The 17,049-nt window shown below is 46.8% G+C and overlaps 1 protein-coding gene across 1 annotated transcript in view; it reads left to right on the forward strand.

The window, feature by feature from the left end:
* The window catches only part of ITIH3 (inter-alpha-trypsin inhibitor heavy chain 3), a 401,722-nt gene extending 385,239 nt beyond the window's left edge, over positions 1–16,483 (forward strand). The window contains exons 19-21 of the mRNA XM_063940620.1: positions 3,322–3,494; positions 3,883–3,994; positions 15,279–16,483. Coding sequence (XP_063796690.1) covers positions 3,322–3,494; positions 3,883–3,994; positions 15,279–15,417 — 424 coding nt within the window. The 3' untranslated portion in view covers positions 15,418–16,483. The remainder of the gene's footprint in view (positions 1–3,321; positions 3,495–3,882; positions 3,995–15,278) is intronic.
* The last annotated feature ends 566 nt before the right edge of the window (positions 16,484–17,049 follow it).

Raw genomic sequence — 17,049 nt, forward strand, 5'->3', positions numbered from 1 at the left:
GTAACAAAAGACTCCTTCATCCATCTCATCAAATCTCGTATCTGTTTGGACTGCACAGACTCCTGACAATCACTCTGCATACACTCTTCACAGAATTTAACATTTTCAGCAGCTGTAAAGATTTTATCACAAGCTGCACACTGCATGTCCTTTTGCTTCTTCTTACATAATCTCTTCTTAGGTGGAGACACACTACAAATAGCAAAATAAAAACCACCTTAAAACCTAATCTAACATTCAACAACAGAGTAAAAAAACCATGCCCTCTATGAGGACTTACCTCTTTAGGGCACTGACCGGCTTTTGGGGAGAAGGCTCTCTTTCCATCCTGCTGGTAAGCTCAGAGACCAGACCAGCAACCAAAAAGGAGCTTTCCTCACTCCTGTGTGCAGCGCCTTTTAATTCAAAACACTGGTGCCTTCTAAAGTCGGCGGCGTAACTGCAGACCGTCCCCCACACCATTCGGGACGGCAGCTACAGCGCTCCCGCCAGCCTCCGCCGCCTCCCCCTAGTACTTCCGCCCACCGCCGCCTATTCCCTTCCTCGCGGGGACCTTCCGGCGGAAGCCGCGAACATCCCCTTCACTAAGAGGACCGCCGCGCACACACCCTTCAGTGCGCGGACCCTGCTAGCCTGAAGTCGCGCACATTACCTTCCGCGAGCGGACTTCCCGGCCAGCACACACGCGTCCCCTTCACTGGACGGCCCCCAGGGAGCCACCCTCTTCCAGCACGGCTACCAAGGAGACGTATTAGCTAGGAACAAAAACTGAGGTAAGTCCTTGAAAAACACAACAACTCCTACCCTGTCTAGTTAGGAGACAGGAAAAAGACTAAGGAGAAGGGGGTGGAGTGCTGTTATGTACCCATAGTGGGTGGTCCTTAGTGTAAAAAACAAACAAAAACTCCCTGTCTAAAGTTAGGAATGGGATACAATCCCAGTAGTTATGGCTGCCATGAAGTAGCGTAGAAGAAAAAGCCTTTATAGGTTGGATGTGATTAAACAGAGGATAAACATCAACTAACTATATATACATCAAAACAGGCTGTGAATAACAACTTTATACAAGCTGCTTGTTATTAACAAGTGAAGAAGCTTTTGTTGCTTTTTTTTAATGTAGTAACAATTCAGTTAAAAGATGAGGGGGTATCCAATTAACCGCGATAATGCGGTTTTGCAGTAAATTTTTGCGAATGCAATAATTCGATATCCTATTAGTGGCGATAAGTCTCCATAGGGTTTATCGTGGATTTCTCTTCACCATCTCTGAGCAGGTAATAAGTAGTACATATCCATATTTTACGGTAAAATAAAATTAGGCACTTAGAAGTTTCTAATTATTTTTAATTGGCCAATAATGACATGTCAAATGACAGGTGATGGAAATTGAGATACAAGGTATGGGATAGGTATATTGGAGTGCTTTATGAGGGGGGACAAGTGTTTTTTAGGCTTGCAGGTGGGAGTAATCGGTCATTTTTCACTTTTTTTAAGTCCCCTTAAATGACCAAAACATATACTTATACCCATTTTTTGTGTACCCCAAATTTAATGAACGCACATATTTTGCAGAAAAAAATTGCTATCTAACATTTTTCCACATTTAAAAAATAAATGCATATAACAGTCATTTGATCTAATTTAATTACACCAAATACTTTGATTATGGCCACTAACAGACTTCTATAATGTTTTCCTATATTAGTTTGGCTTTTTTTGGGGTACTGGCAGATTTCCAAATTTTCTCCTATACTTATCTCTGCTTTTGCTGGCTAGAATTATCGTGCGAATCATGTGATTGCCATTTTGGGATAGGATAGGTGCGATAAATGGGAGCATGCAGGCTGAGATAAACGGATTTTTGGGAGATAGGTGCGATAACACTAGCTGTGATCGCGGATTGCATTATCGTGGCTAATTGGATACCACTCAGCGAATATAATAACACCTGCTGCTATTTGGATAGAATCCACAGTGGTAACTACTTTGTTACAAGTAACTCTGTTAAAGTGACTCTTTCTGATGACGGGGGGGGGGGGGGGTGATTGTGTGATTGTGGGTGTGCTCCTTAATGCGTGAGGCAAAATTAAGTGACCCACATGTCTGCATTTCAGCATGCCCTCATGGTTCATGCCCACAGCACTATACCTGATGTGTACAGTCATTGCAGCATGGAAGCTCATCATGTGCACTAGTGAAAATGACAACACTTTATTATCACATTTTTCTCATAATCATTAAACTTCTCTGTTTTGCTCCCAAATAGGGTGGCTAATTCTGGGATCAGCAGGTTCCTGTGATTAGTGGGAGCTTCAATCCCGAGATTTTGGGAAACATTGAGCGCGTTTTTATGTTATATTTATGCCGGGCAGTGTTGAGCACCTGCAGTACTCACTCAGACACTGCCCCGCTACCATAGCCCCCAGCTGTGCGCGATGTGACGTGATGTCAGAGGTCTCACAGTGCAGCTCTACACTGGCCCGTCTCTTAAGCTACGCCCGACTGCTTAAGCGGAGGATGCTGCAGTACACAACCCAGGCAGCTCGAAGAGCAGATAAGCACACAAGTGGAGGAGAGGATTCATCAGTCTGACTCCTGGTTGGTACTCGGTGGAGGTGGCGGGGAGATAAGGACTGAGGGACGGAGCGGGTGGTGGGGAGAAATAAGGACTGAGGGACGGAAGCAGGATGGTGCGCAGCCATTGAGTCCTGCTGCTGCCCGCCAGTACCAACACCAACTCAATCCTTGGATCCTGGGAATCCCATGATTGAAAAAATGACCCAGGATTGCCTTCCCAACTCCCAATATGCTGCTTGTTTTACCCTCATCCATGTTTCATTCTACTCCTTATAGTAATGCACGTGGGTTTTGTGGCTTATGTTTGCTTCCATGATTCGAGTTTCTTTTGTGAAAATACAGATTTCCACCACCTCCGATGTGGGGTATCTCTAACACATATCTTCATATCTCAAAAACCGGTAAAAGATGTACCACCTCCTGGACAGGGTCAGCTGTTAATCACAGCTCGGCCCTGCCCCTGGCTATCATACAGGAGCGCTAGGTGGCGCACATGCGCAGAAGCAATGATAGCAAAACCATTGGTGGCACCACACAGAATAGTTATCTGCCATCGACTGTTTGTGCCATGATCACCATAGATGGTAACCACTGATGGTAACCACACCAGTGGCCATCTCTAACGCAATGACAGCTCATATTTGCAGGATCAGTGCACAGTACATATACATATCATTTTCTGGAGATGTTCTGCACTTTATCAAACTCCTGTATACTGTTGTCACACAATATTCATTCTTTCAGGTTTAATATGGAAATCAACAAGGAAACAAATGTGACATTTTCATTTGGAGAAGGGGCGACATTTGTAATCATTTTGCATAGAGCCTGGAAAAATCACCCTCTCCACAGGGATTTCTTAGGATTTTATACTTTGGATGATCATACATTTTCTGCAGGCGTTCATGGACTACTTGGTAAGGATTAGTATGCTGTATTAGAGATTACTGTACGTACTAAGAACATAGGCGTGCGCAGCTAATTTTATTAGGGGGTTCACCGATGGAGAGGCGAGTCTAGCACAGCCTTTTGGGTGTCTAGCATCGCCCAGGGACATGACTAGCACTATTTTACATTCTGTCAGTAAAATTACATGGCTTAATCTAAATTTTTCCTAGTTCCTAATACTACAAGTAGATATAACACACCCCAGAGAAATACAATGAAACATTATACTGACTGTCCGCTATGGCATAACCCTGAGTCCTAGCTGTCGCTGCACCATATCGCTGCTTACACTTCCCCAACCTATCCCTGACCCAGTGGTGGATCTAGAGTGGTTGACCTAATTGCATATGTTTTTAGGACAATTTTTTCACGGCATCAATTATGAAATTTCCAATATTCACAAAACGGACAATCCTGAAAAGCCAGACGCGACAATGAAAGTGAAGAATAAACTACTGACAGTGACAAGGTACTGAATGATTTGCTCATATATATTTCACTGTATGGTAATATATAATCTCTATTAATACAATTTAAATGTAACATGTTGGCTATACAAATATGTGTCTTAATTAGTAACATTATAGTATAAGAGGGATATGCAGATTCTTGCTGCAACACTTGTTTGCCTGCTGTGACATTTAGAGCACTCTTGGGTGCACCACTGGGCTATAAATCTGCCTGTCGTCACCTCAGGCTTCTGTGGTTTAACCTGGAAACAGTTGTACTGTGCATGTGTTATAGGTTTAGTCACATTAAAATCATACCTCCCTATTGTCCCGATTTTCATGGGACAGTCCTGCGGTGGGGGGGAGGGCAGTTGGGAGGCTCCAGTGGTGAATAGATGCTGTGCGCATGCGCACAGCGTTTATTCACGAGTTCCAGAGGGAGAGGGGGCATGCCAGCAGCTCACAGAGCGCTGGGCATGCCCCCTGAGTGACGGAGAAGGGATGCGTGGCTTACAATCGTGGCATCACCACAAAGCCACGCCCCCTTTTCCGAGGCCACACTCCTTTTTCGTGTCCTGCTTCAATAGGTAAGAATGTTGGGAGGTATGTTAAAAGTCTTCTCATTAATATTTAAATAAATAGGTGAGGGACCATCTCTTTTCATTCAAATAAATGTGATAAGATGTACATCAACCACATGTCAGCACAGCTCTCTTGCTTTAGACAGTACAGTAACTTGACACAAGAGCTGACATTCTTACATACTAGAGCTATCGTTCTAGCTCTTGCTTCTCTATCCATGTATATTTGTACCAGCTTACTCATATTTGGAGTACCAGTTTATAACTCTTAGCATTGTTGAGGACACTGGCCAGTGGCGTCTCAGAACTCATGGTTATCTCTCACACTACTCCTATCCTCAGCTTTACCAGACAGCAGCCTCCTGCCCTGGCAGTGCTCCTGTATGCATGATTCCTTACACACGTTTCTCTCTCTTTGGGCTTGATTCAGAGATAGATGTCGAAGCGGCCACTGCAGCAACTATTGGCGGTCGCCTGCCTACAACTTTATTCATATTCTGATAGCTCTTCCCTTGTATATAACTGAGGGGCAGATTTATTAAGCCTGGTGAACAGAGGCGTAACTAGGGTTTTCGGAACCCAGGGCAAGATTAAAAAATGGGTGTGGTCACGCACCAGAAGGGGTGTGGCCACTGGAAATGGGGCGTGCCAACATGACTATCACCTACCCCCTGTGTCGCCTCTCAGCACACTATCACCTACCCCTTGTGTCGTCTTTCAGCACACCTTCATTAAATTTTTGCACAGTACGCATGCAGAGTCCCCTTTTTACACAGTGCCAGATACACAATTGCCCCACAGTGCCAGATACACAGTGCCCCACAGTGTCAGATTCACAGTGACAGATACAGTGCCCCACAGTGCCAGATACAATGCCCCACAGTGTCAGATACAATGCCCCACAGTGCTAGATACATGCCCCACAGTGCCAGTTATAATTCCCCACAGTGCCAGTTACAATGCCCCACAGTGCCAGATACATGCCCCACAGTGCCAGATACAAGACCCTCCCCCCACCGCTTACTTCAGTCAGGATCCCGCTGCCCTCTGCTATGTGAAGGGAGGAGAGCACAGCGCCTCTCCTGCCCCTCAGCGCTCCAGGTCTCCGGCGGCGGCTATCTTAAATGTGGCGCCGGTTCATTAGCCAATCAGAGCTCGCGGACCGGCAGCCAATCAGGAGCCGGTCCGCAAGCTCTGATTGGCTAACGCCGCCGGAGACCGGACAGACACGCAGCGCCACTGGCAGCGCGGCAGTGAGCACGTTGAGGGGCAGGAGAGACGCTGCGCTGTCCTCCATATTGCAGCGGGATGGGGGCGGGTGGGCATGATGCCCTGGCCGCCGGCGGCGCCCCCCTCTGCTGGGCCTGCCGCGGCAGTGAGCACGTTGAGGGGCAGGAGAGACGCTGCGCTGTCCTCCTCTCATATTGCAGCGGGACGGGGGCAGGTGGGCATGATGCCCTGGCTGCCGGCGGCGCCCCCCTCTGCTGGGCCTGCCAAGGTGCCCAGGGCACGTGCCCCACTCACCCTGCCTTAGTTACGCCTCTGGTGCTGGGGGTAAGGAGGGGGTAAGGTTAGATAGTAGTTGGGACAGTTCTAGAGTGAAGGAAGGGGTTAGGGGCAAGGGGTTAGGGGCAGAAAGTACTGGGGCTGGTATTTGCCTACCTCCCGCTGCTGGGATCCCCCGGCCACCAGAGCGGCAACAGCACCATTGCTATGTCTCCACACATTATAGGGGGCACGTATGACCACCACAGCAGCTCACCACACATTATAGGAGACAACTATGAGCACCCCAGCTTAACACCTTATTATAGAAGGCACTTATGAGGACCCCAGAATGACAACACCTTATGGGGGGCACATGTGACTACCACAGTAGGTCACCACACGTTATAGCTGTCAGACGGCGCATAGCACTATGCCGCTTCATTATCTTCAATGGTGGGAACTTTGCGGTCAGCGGTGAGGTTACCTGCGGTCATCGGCTGACCGCGAGTAACCTCACCGCTGACCGCAAAGTTCCCACCATTGAAGATAATGGAGCGGCAGTGCTATGCGCCGTCTGACAGCTCAGACGCGCACAGCCAATCAGGAGAGTGCCACGACGTGGCGCTCCCTGATTAGCTCAAGGGACCCTCTGTGACAGGAGTCATGGGGGGTTTCAGCAGTCGGGGAAAGGGTTCCCATGTGTAAACATGGGACCCCTTTCAGTGCGTGGATCGGGTTTTTCGGTTTGTTTTTTTGCAAAGTACGTGGATTACAAGCAGAAGAGGACAGATCTACACTGGATTATGGTGAGTATAATTTTATTTTCAGGTACCCCGTGGATTCTACTTGGAGAAGTGGACAGAGTCGGCGTGTGAACATAGGTAAGTATGTGTGTGTTGGCGTGCATGTATGTAATAAAGTTTTACTTTCACGGTGTGCGTGTACTGTTTTTATTTGGGTATTTTTTTGCAGTAGAACTACAGGTACCAGCGGGCCCGTTTCCCCCTACATGCTGGTACTTGTGGTTCTCCAAGTACCAGCTTGTGGGGGAGGCTTGCTGGGACTTGTAGTTCTGCTACAAAAAACAATATTCTTTATTTTTGTCACATGGCTATTAGCCCTTGGATGGGGGGGGGACAACCTCGGGCTTCACCCCTGGCCCTTGGGTGGCTGGAGGGAGGGACCCCTTGATTTAAGGGGTCCCCACTCCTCCAGGGTACCCCGGCCAGGGGTGACTAGTTGGGGATTTAATGCCACGGCCGCAGGGACCGATATAAAAGTGTCCCCCGCTGTGGCATTATCTCTCTGACTAGTGGAGCCCGGTGCTGGTGTTAAAAATACGGGGGACCCCTACGTTTTTTGTCCCCCGTATTTTTGGCACCAGGACCGGAGGCAGAGCCCGGTGCTGGTTGTGAAAATACGGGGGATCCCCTGTCATTTCCCCCCTCCCCCGTATTTTTATAACCAGGACCGGCTCAAAGAGCCCGAGGCTGGTTATGCTTAGGAGTGGGGACCCCACGCATTTTTTTCCACTATTTTTTACTCACTTTTGTGACGTCCATGAAGTCGAATCCAGGACACACACTATCGTCAATTGGTCCGTTTTTCGACAGCGGGACTGTCGAATCCGTTTTTTATTGAATATGTCGAATTCGGGTCCCGGCGGGAGGGTGTCTGACTGTCGAATTGTGTAGAATTTAAAAACGGTCGAATTCCAGCCGGAATTCGACCGCAATTGCATATACCCCATAGTATACAAAGGTGAATTGGAACAATTTTGGTGAAAAAGGTGAATTACCATTTTACATCTGAGGCAAATCTGCCACAGTAAATCTAAAGTGCCAGAAAAGTATTGCATTTATAGAACTCCTACAAAAGATATTTTTGGAATTACACTAAGAAAAGGAAAACCGACACAACTCTTAGGCAATATTTACTTAATTACTGCCATCCTTTAACCACTTGCCTGGTGTGGTTGCATCATTTGCAACTACACCAGGCTGTGTGTTATCTGAATTGGTTGCAAACAACGTGACCAGTCAGAAATGCAGAGTGGGCAGCTGCCAGAAGATAATTTTCTGTCAGCCACCAATCAAAGAGGGACCTCACGGCCCCTCTGCATCCCTGCACTATCCCCCAGTGTCTGCCATGCTGCTGATCACTGCTGATCCATCAGCACAGCAGGACAACCACCTGTTGGCTGCACAGAGGAGCAGCAGCATGGGAAATGTAACTTAACCCCCCCCCCCAAGTGTGTACCGCTGTGGAAATCAAGGTCAAGAGTGTGGCGATGTTCCAATGTTTGAATAAACTATATTTTCCGGAAAAAATTTTTTTTTTTCTATAACATTGTTTTGGATAAAGGTGGCTATACACATATACAATCTGCATGTGATCGGGGTAACCTCTCTCGATCATCAGTGCTGTGCATCCCCCTTTCAGGTTTCTGCGAGAACCGTACACAATGTACGGACACAACACAGTGTGTACGAGCTTCTATGAGTTCAGATGGTCGAACCTTTAAATATTAAACAGTACATAAAATTTGACCATCTGATCCTGGTCATTGCAGGAGCATTATAAGCTATTTATTAGGTTACATCAGCACTGCATACACACCGAAACAAACAGGCAGATAATTGTATAGGTAAGAACCCAGCTTTAGTTATAAATATATGTTCTTGACCTAATTCAATAAAAAAAAAAAAAACCTTACAATTTCTGAGCCGTTTATGGAAAAAAATATTTTCCAGGTTAGCCTTTAAAGATGGAATTATCTTTTACATTAAAATAGTTTTCAGGTTTAATTTAATAAGTTAACATAAAACATTTTACAGAAAACGGCCATAAGCCCTATACGTCAATCTAACATGATCAATGAGGCAGCGCAGGGCGCTACACATACTGCACATACAGTATGTCTAAGCTAGCCTAGACAGTGTGCCAATGCTACCACTTAGAGCTGGATGAAGACCAACCTAGATGCATCATCGCTTGGGAAGTGATAAAATGGAGAGTGAAAAAGTACAAGTCAATCAGCTCCTAACTGCATTTCTCTGACGTCCTAGTGGATGCTGGGAACTCCGTAAGGACCATGGGGAATAGCGGCTCCGCAGGAGTCTGGGCACAACTAAAAGAAAGCTTTTAGACTACCTGGTGTGCACTGGCTCCTCCCACTATGACCCTCCTCCAAGCCTCAGTTAGATTTTTGTGCCCGGCCGAGCTGGATGCACACTAGGGGCTCTCCTGAGCTCTTAGAAAGAAAGTATATTTTAGGTTTTTTATTTTACAGTGAGACCTTCTGGCAACAGGCTCACTGCAACGAGGGACTAAGGGGAGAAGAAGCGAACCTACCTGCTTGCAGCTAGCTTGGGCTTCTTAGGCTACTGGACACCATTAGCTCCAGAGGGATCGACCGCATGGAACTGGCCTTGGTGTTCGGTCCCGGAGCCGCGCCGCCGTCCCCCTTACAGAGCCAGAAGCAAGAAGAAGTCCGGAAAATCGGCGGCAGAAGACTTCAGTCTTCACCAAGGTAGCGCACAGCACTGCAGCTGTGCGCCATTGCTCCTCATACACACTTCACACTCCGGTCACTGAGGGTGCAGGGCGCTGGGGGGGGGCGCCCTGAGCAGCAATAAAAACACCTTGGCTGGCAAAACAATCACAATATATAGCCCCAGAGGCTATATATGTGATAATTACCCCTACCAGAATCCTTAAAAAAGCGGGAGAAAAGTCAGCGAAAAAGGGGCGGAGCTATCTCTCTCAGCACACTGGCGCCATTTCTCCCTCACAGTTCCGCTGGAAGGAAGCTCCCTGGCTCTCCCCTGCAGTCTACACTACAGAAAAGGGTAAAAAAGAGAGGGGGGGCACTAAATTTAGGCGCAGTAAATATTATAGCAGCTATAGGGGACATAATTCAGTTAGTCCCTGCATTTTATAGCGCTCTGGTGTGTGCTGGCATACTCTCTCTCTGTCTCCCCAAAGGGCTTCTGTGGGGTCCTGTCCTCTATTAGAGCATTCCCGGTGTGTGTGCGGTGTGTCGGTACGGCTGTGTCGACATGTTTGATGAGGAAAATTATGTGGAGGCGGAGCAGATGCCCATAGAAGTGATGTCACCCCCTGCGGGGCAGACACCTGAGTGGATGGTTTTATGGAAGGAATTACGTGCAAGTGTCGACTTCTTACACAAAAAATTTGACGACATGCTAAATGCGGGACAGCCGGCTTCTCAGCTCGTGCCTGCCCAGGTGTCTCAAAGGCCATCAGGGGCTCTAAAACGCCCGCTACCTCAGATGGCAGACGCAGATGTCGACACGGATACTGATACCAGTGTCGACGACGATGAGTCAAATCTAATGTCCACTAGGGCCATTCGTTGCATGATTGAGGCAATGAAGGAGGTATTACACATTTCGGATATAAACCCAGGTACCACTAAAAAGGGTATTATGTTTGGGGAGAAAAAACTACCCGTAGTTTTTCCCCCATCTGAAGAATTAAATGAAGTGTGTGAAGAAGCGTGGGCTTTCCCCGATAAAAGATTGGTAATCCCTAAAAAATTACTAATGGTGTTCCCTTTCCCGCCAGAGGATAGGGCACGTTGGGAAACACCTCCTAGGGTGGATAAAGCGCTCACACGTTTGTCTAAAAAGGTGGCACTTCCGTCTCCGGATACGGCCGCCCTAAAGGAGCCTGCGGATAGAAACAGGAGGCGATCCTGAAGTCTGTATATACACACTCAGGCATTATACTTAGACCAGCTATTGCGTCAGCATGGATGTGCAGTGCTGCCGCTGCATGGTCAGATTCCCTGTCAGAAAATATTGACACCCTAGACAGGGACACTATTCTCCTAACCATAGAGCATATAAAAGACTCAGTCTTATACATGAGAGATGCACAGAGGGAGATCTGCCGGCTGGCATCTAAAATAAGTGCATTGTCCATTTCTGCTAGGAGAGGCTTATGGACTCGGCAGTGGACAGGGGATGCAGATTCCAAAAGGCACATGGAAGTTTTGCCTTATAAGGGTGAGGAGTTATTCGGGGATGGTCTCTCAGACCTAGTTTCCACAGCGACAGCTGAGAAATCAGCATTTTTACCCCAGGTTCCCTCACAGCCAAAAAAAAGCGCCGTTTTATCAAGTACAGTCCTTTCGGACCCAGAGAAACAGGCGAGGAAAAGGCGGGTCCTTTCTGTCCAGAGGCAGAGGTAGGGGAAAAAGGCTGCAACAAACAGCAGGTTCCCAGGAGCAAAAGTCCTCCCCCGCTTCTTCCAAGTCCACCGCATGATGGTGGGGCTCCACAGGCGGAGCCAGGTACGGTGGGGGGCCGCCTCAAAAATTTCAGCGATCAGTGGGCTCGCTCACAGGTGGATCCCTGGATCTTGCAAGTAGTATCTCAGGGGTACAAACTGGAATTTGAGGCGTCTCCCCCCCCCGCCGTTTCCTCAAATCTGCCTTGCCAACGACTCCCTCAGGCAGGGAGGCTGTGCTAGAGGCAATTCACAAGCTGTATTCCCAGCAGGTGATAGTCAAGGTGCCCCTACTTCAACAAGGACGGGGTTACTATTCCACACTGTTTGTGGTACCGAAACCGGACGGTTCGGTGAGACCCATTTTAAATTTGAAATCCTTGAACACATACATAAAAAAGTTCAAGTTCAAGATGGAATCGCTCAGGGCGGTTATTGCAAGCCTGGACGAGGGGGATTACATGGTATCCCCGGACATCAAGGATGCTTACCTGCATGTCCCCATTTATCATCCTCACCAGGAGTACCTCAGATTTGCGGTACAAAATTGCCATTACCAATTCCAGACGCTGCCGTTTGGACTGTCCACGGCACCGAGGGTGTTTACCAAGGTAATGGCGGAAATGATGATACTCCTTCGAAAAAAGGGAGTTTTAATTATCCCGTACTTGGACGATCTCCTAATAAAGGCGAGATCCAGGGAGCAGTTGTTGGTAGGAGTAGCACTATCTCAGGAGGTGCTACACCAGCACGGTTGGATTCTGAATATTCCAAAGTCACAGCTGGTTCCGACGACACGTCTACTGTTCCTGGGAATGATTTTGGACACAGTCCAGAAAAAAGTGTTTCTCCCGGAGGAGAAAGCCAAGGAGCTGTCATCTCTAGTCAGAGACCTCCTGAAACCAAAACAGGTGTCGGTGCATCACTGCACGTGAGTCCTGGGAAAGATGGTGGCTTCTTACGAAGCAATTCCTTTCGGCAGGTTCCATGCCAGAATCTTTCAGTGGGACCTGTTGGACCAATGGTCCGGATCGCATCTTCAGATGCATCGGCTAATAACCCTGTCTCCAAGAACCAGGGTGTCTCTGCTGTGGTGGCTGCAGAGTGCTCATCTCCTAGAGGGCCGCAGATTCGGCATACAGGACTGGGTCCTGGTGACCATGGATGCCAGCCTTCGAGGCTGGGGGGCAGTCACACAGGGAAGAAACTTCCAAGGACTATGGTCGAGTCAGGAGACTTCCTTGCACATAAATATTCTAGAACTAAGGGCCATTTACAATGCCCTAAGTCAGGCAAAACCCCTGCTTCAAAACCAGCCGGTACTGATCCAGTCAGACACGGCGGTCGCCCATGTAAACCGACAGGGCGGCACAAGAAGCAGGACGGCAATGGCAGAAGCCGCAAGGATTCTCCGATGGGCGGAAAATCACGTGCTAGCACTGTCAGCAGTGTTCATTCCGGGAGTGGACAACTGGGAAGCAGACTTCCTCAGCAGGCACGACCTCCACCCGGGAGAGTGGGGACTTCATCCAGAAGTCTTCACACTGATTGTAAATCGTTGGGAACGGCCACAGGTGGACATGATGGCGTCCCGCCTAAACAAAAAACTGGAGAGATATTGCGCCAGGTCAAGGGACCCTCAGGCGATAGCGGTGGACGCTCTAGTGACACCGTGGGTGTACCAGTCAGTTTATGTGTTCCCTCCTCTGCCTCTCATACCAAAGGTACTGAGAATAATAAGAAAACGAGGAGTAAGGACAATACTCGTGGTTCCGGATTGGCCAAGAAGAGCTTGGTACCCGGAACTTCAAGAGATGATCTCAGAGGACCCATGGCCTCTGCCGCTCAGACAGGACCTGCTGCAGCAGGGGCCCTGTCTGTTCCAAGACTTACCGCGGCTGCGTTTGACGGCATGGCGGTTGAACGCCGGATCCTAAAGGAAAAGGGCATTCCGGAGGATGTCATTCCTACGCTGATTAAAGCCAGGAAAGATGTAACGGTTAAACATTATCACCGCATATGGCGGAAATATGTTGCTTGGTGTGAGGCCAATAAGGCCCCAACAGAGGAATTTCAGCTGGGTCGATTTCTGCACTTCCTACAGGCAGGAGTGACTATGGGCCTAAAATTAGGCTCCATTAAGGTACAGATATCGGCTCTGTCGATTTTTTTCCAAAAAGAACTAGCTTCACTACCTGAAGTTCAGACATTTGTAAAAGGAGTGCTGCATATTCAGCCCCCCTTTGTGCCTCCAGTGGCACCCTGGGATCTCAACGTGGTGTTGAATTTCCTAAAATCACATTGGTTTGAGCCACTAAAGACCGTGGATCTAAAATATCTCACGTGGAAAGTGGTCATGTTATTGGCCTTGGCTTCGGCCAGGCGTGTATCAGAATTGGCGGCTTTGTCATTTAAAAGTCCTTATCTGATTTTCCATATGGATAGGGCAGAATTGAGGACTCGTCCCCAGTTTCTCCCTAAGGTGGTATCTGCTTTTCACTTGAACCAACCTATTGTAGTGCCTGCGGCTACTAGCGACTTGGAGGATTCCAAGTTACTGGACGTAGTCAGGGCCTTGAAAATTTATGTTTCCAGGACGGCTGGAGTCAGGAAAACTGACTCGCTATTTATCCTGTATGCCCCCAACAAACTGGGTGCTCCTGCTTCTAAGCAGACTATTGCTCGCTGGATTTGTAGCACAATTCAGCTGGCGCATTCTGCGGCTGGACTGCCGCATCCTAAATCAGTAAAAGCCCATTCTACAAGGAAGGTGGGCTCATCTTGGGCGGCTGCCCGAGGGGTCTCGGCTTTACAACTTTGCCGAGCTGCTACTTGGTCAGGCGCAAACACGTTTGCAAAATTCTACAAATTTGATACCCTGGCTGAGGAGGACCTTGAGTTCTCTCATTCGGTGCTGCAGAGTCATCCGCACTCTCCCGCCCGTTTGGGAGCTTTGGTATAATCCCCATGGTCCTTACGGAGTTCCCAGCATCCACTAGGACGTCAGAGAAAATAAGAATTTACTCACCGGTAATTCTATTTCTCGTAGTCCGTAGTGGATGCTGGGCGCCCGTCCCAAGTGCGGATTGTCTGCAATACTTGTACATAGTTGTTGTTCACAAAAGGGTTATTGTTATGAGCCATCTGTTGAGAGGCTCAGTTAAATTTCATACTGTTAACTGGTTATGGTATCACGAGTTATACGGTGTGATTGGTGTGGCTGGTATGAGTCTTACCCGGGATTCAAAATCCTTCCTTATTGTGTCAGCTCTTCCGGGCACAGTATCCTAACTGAGGCTTGGAGGAGGGTCATAGTGGGAGGAGCCAGTGCACACCAGGTAGTCTAAAAGCTTTCTTTTAGTTGTGCCCAGACTCCTGCGGAGCCGCTATTCCCCATGGTCCTTACGGAGTTCCCAGCATCCACTACGGACTACGAGAAATAGAATTACCGGTGAGTAAATTCTTATTTTTTCAAACACAGACTGACATGGCAGTTAGGAGCTGATTGGCTGGTACTTTATCACTCTCCATTTTATCACTTTCCAAGCGATGATGCATCGAGCCCCAAATGAAGCCCTGAGCATAGCCTGAAGTTTTTTTATTCTGTTTTACACACATTATCAGCGCTCCAAACATTTTACCGTTAACCCAATTGCACCGATCCAGGCCTCACTAAGCAAACAGCAGATATGGCCCCTTTCCTCACAGTAAAATTCAGCTCTACCTGGCCAACAAGCGTATCTGTGTTGTCTCACTGGAAACCAGCCCTGTTACAGAGCCATCGCCTTTACCAAAGCCATTTACAATAAGAAGGAAAATCGTTAAATATTGAGTGATTTTATAGACTGTAAATTACACTGCAATAGGTAATACTGCAAACGCTGAAGATATTTTTATATCATTTATCTCCCATGCTGTATGCAAAGCATTTGCTGTGAAGTATTGTGACAAACATTAATTGTTACTAATGTAATTTTAGGGGTGTACAAAATGACTACAGAAAAGACCCCAGGAATGGCAGTAAGGTTCCATGCTGGTTTGTTCATTCCAATGCAGAAGGATTGATTGATGGAAATCACAAAGATTATATTGTACCTGATATCTTCAGCATCGCCTAGTGGAATTAGAGATCAAGAAAAATGACTTTTATTATATGCTTTTATTAATTAACCAGTAAATAAATATTGTTGTGATTAAATGAACTGCTTTGAAGTGCACCTGCTTGTCTCACATATAACCAAACTGATAATAGGATTTTAATTACCTACCGGTAAATCCTTTTCTCGTAGTCCATAAGGGATATTGGGGAATTAGCTCCTCCCCTCTATGCCCCCTCCCACAGGCAGTTATAGGTAAAATAGTCCCCGAAGGAGAATGGACATACTTGAGAGAAGGAACATAACAACCAGTGGTGAGATTCACACACCAGCACACCTATAACATAAAACGACCAGCAACGGCTGGTAACAAAACAGCAACAGCTGAAGAGGTAACCATATAAGAGAAAACCTGCAGGAAAGTCAATGCACTGAAGTGGGCGCCCAATGGGGGTCATTCCGAGTTGTTCGCAATTTTTTACGTTCGCAAATGGCATATGCACAACTGCAAACACATCGCACAATTGCGAACATACACCCACTACGCAGTTTGGCAAACCCATACGCACTAATACACAAAGTAGGCGTATATTAGCATCGCAGTAATGCGATCTGATCGCATTGCTACAAAATGCATCATAAAAACCACAACTCATCGTACATGTGCACAACCTTCGCAATAATGCACATGCTATGTTCTTTTGCTATAAATCGCACAGCAATGTTTTTTTCCCCCCTATGTGTTGTAACTCTTCAACCCTTCCTCAATTAAGAAACCAATTAGTGTAATGATTTCTAATAGTATTGAACAATTAAGTCTTCAAAGAATTCCTGCAGAACACTTTGTAGGCATAATTGTCCATTATCTGGTTTTTTAATTTAAACCAAATTGTTACAGATGTCTAAACTGTGCATTAACCAGGCCTGTCCTAATGTAAAGTTTCTGTTTTTTTGTGTTGAGGTGTAGTGTGTGTATAAATGTGTTTATTGTTTTTTTAAAAATATTCATCTCCTAACTGTCATACTTCTTTCCCCCCCCCCCCCGATTCTTAAGTAATTTCAAATAAATGTTTAAGATTCCCAATTACCTGACTCAAACCCACTGTACCTTTCTTGCATTAAAATAAAACACACACTCAAATGTGAACAAACAAAATTTTTAATAATGTTTTTTTTTTATAACATCAAAATAGTTTTTTCTTTGTTTTTTTTTTAAATAAACAACAACTTTAAAAAAAAATTTGCAGAGTTTCCACCTCGTTGAGGAGGGCTCGGAACAGGTTGGACATTCTGCCCAGTATGGCACCGATTGCAGCGGGATCTCCAACTACATCATCTGAAATGAATGTCCAAAAATAAATAAATTACTTACTCACATTACACATTATAGTAGCAAGGCACAAAGCACACTTTAATGACATAGTAACTACATCATGTTTTTTTATTTTATTTACAGTAGCAGGGCAACACATACAATCATGGCCTGCAATGATTACCAACCAAAACCATATTTAAAGTGTAGCAGACCATGCTGGGATGTGTAACTCCTTCATATCTGGATTGTACCGGACTTTACATTTCTGGTGTTGGCTCAGCCTCCGCACACTGCATCTCTACATCTTCAGATGAACTACATATACTAGCATGCCCACA

This window comes from Pseudophryne corroboree, chromosome 9 (genome assembly GCF_028390025.1).
Source record: "Pseudophryne corroboree isolate aPseCor3 chromosome 9, aPseCor3.hap2, whole genome shotgun sequence".
NCBI lineage: Eukaryota > Metazoa > Chordata > Amphibia > Anura > Myobatrachidae > Pseudophryne > Pseudophryne corroboree.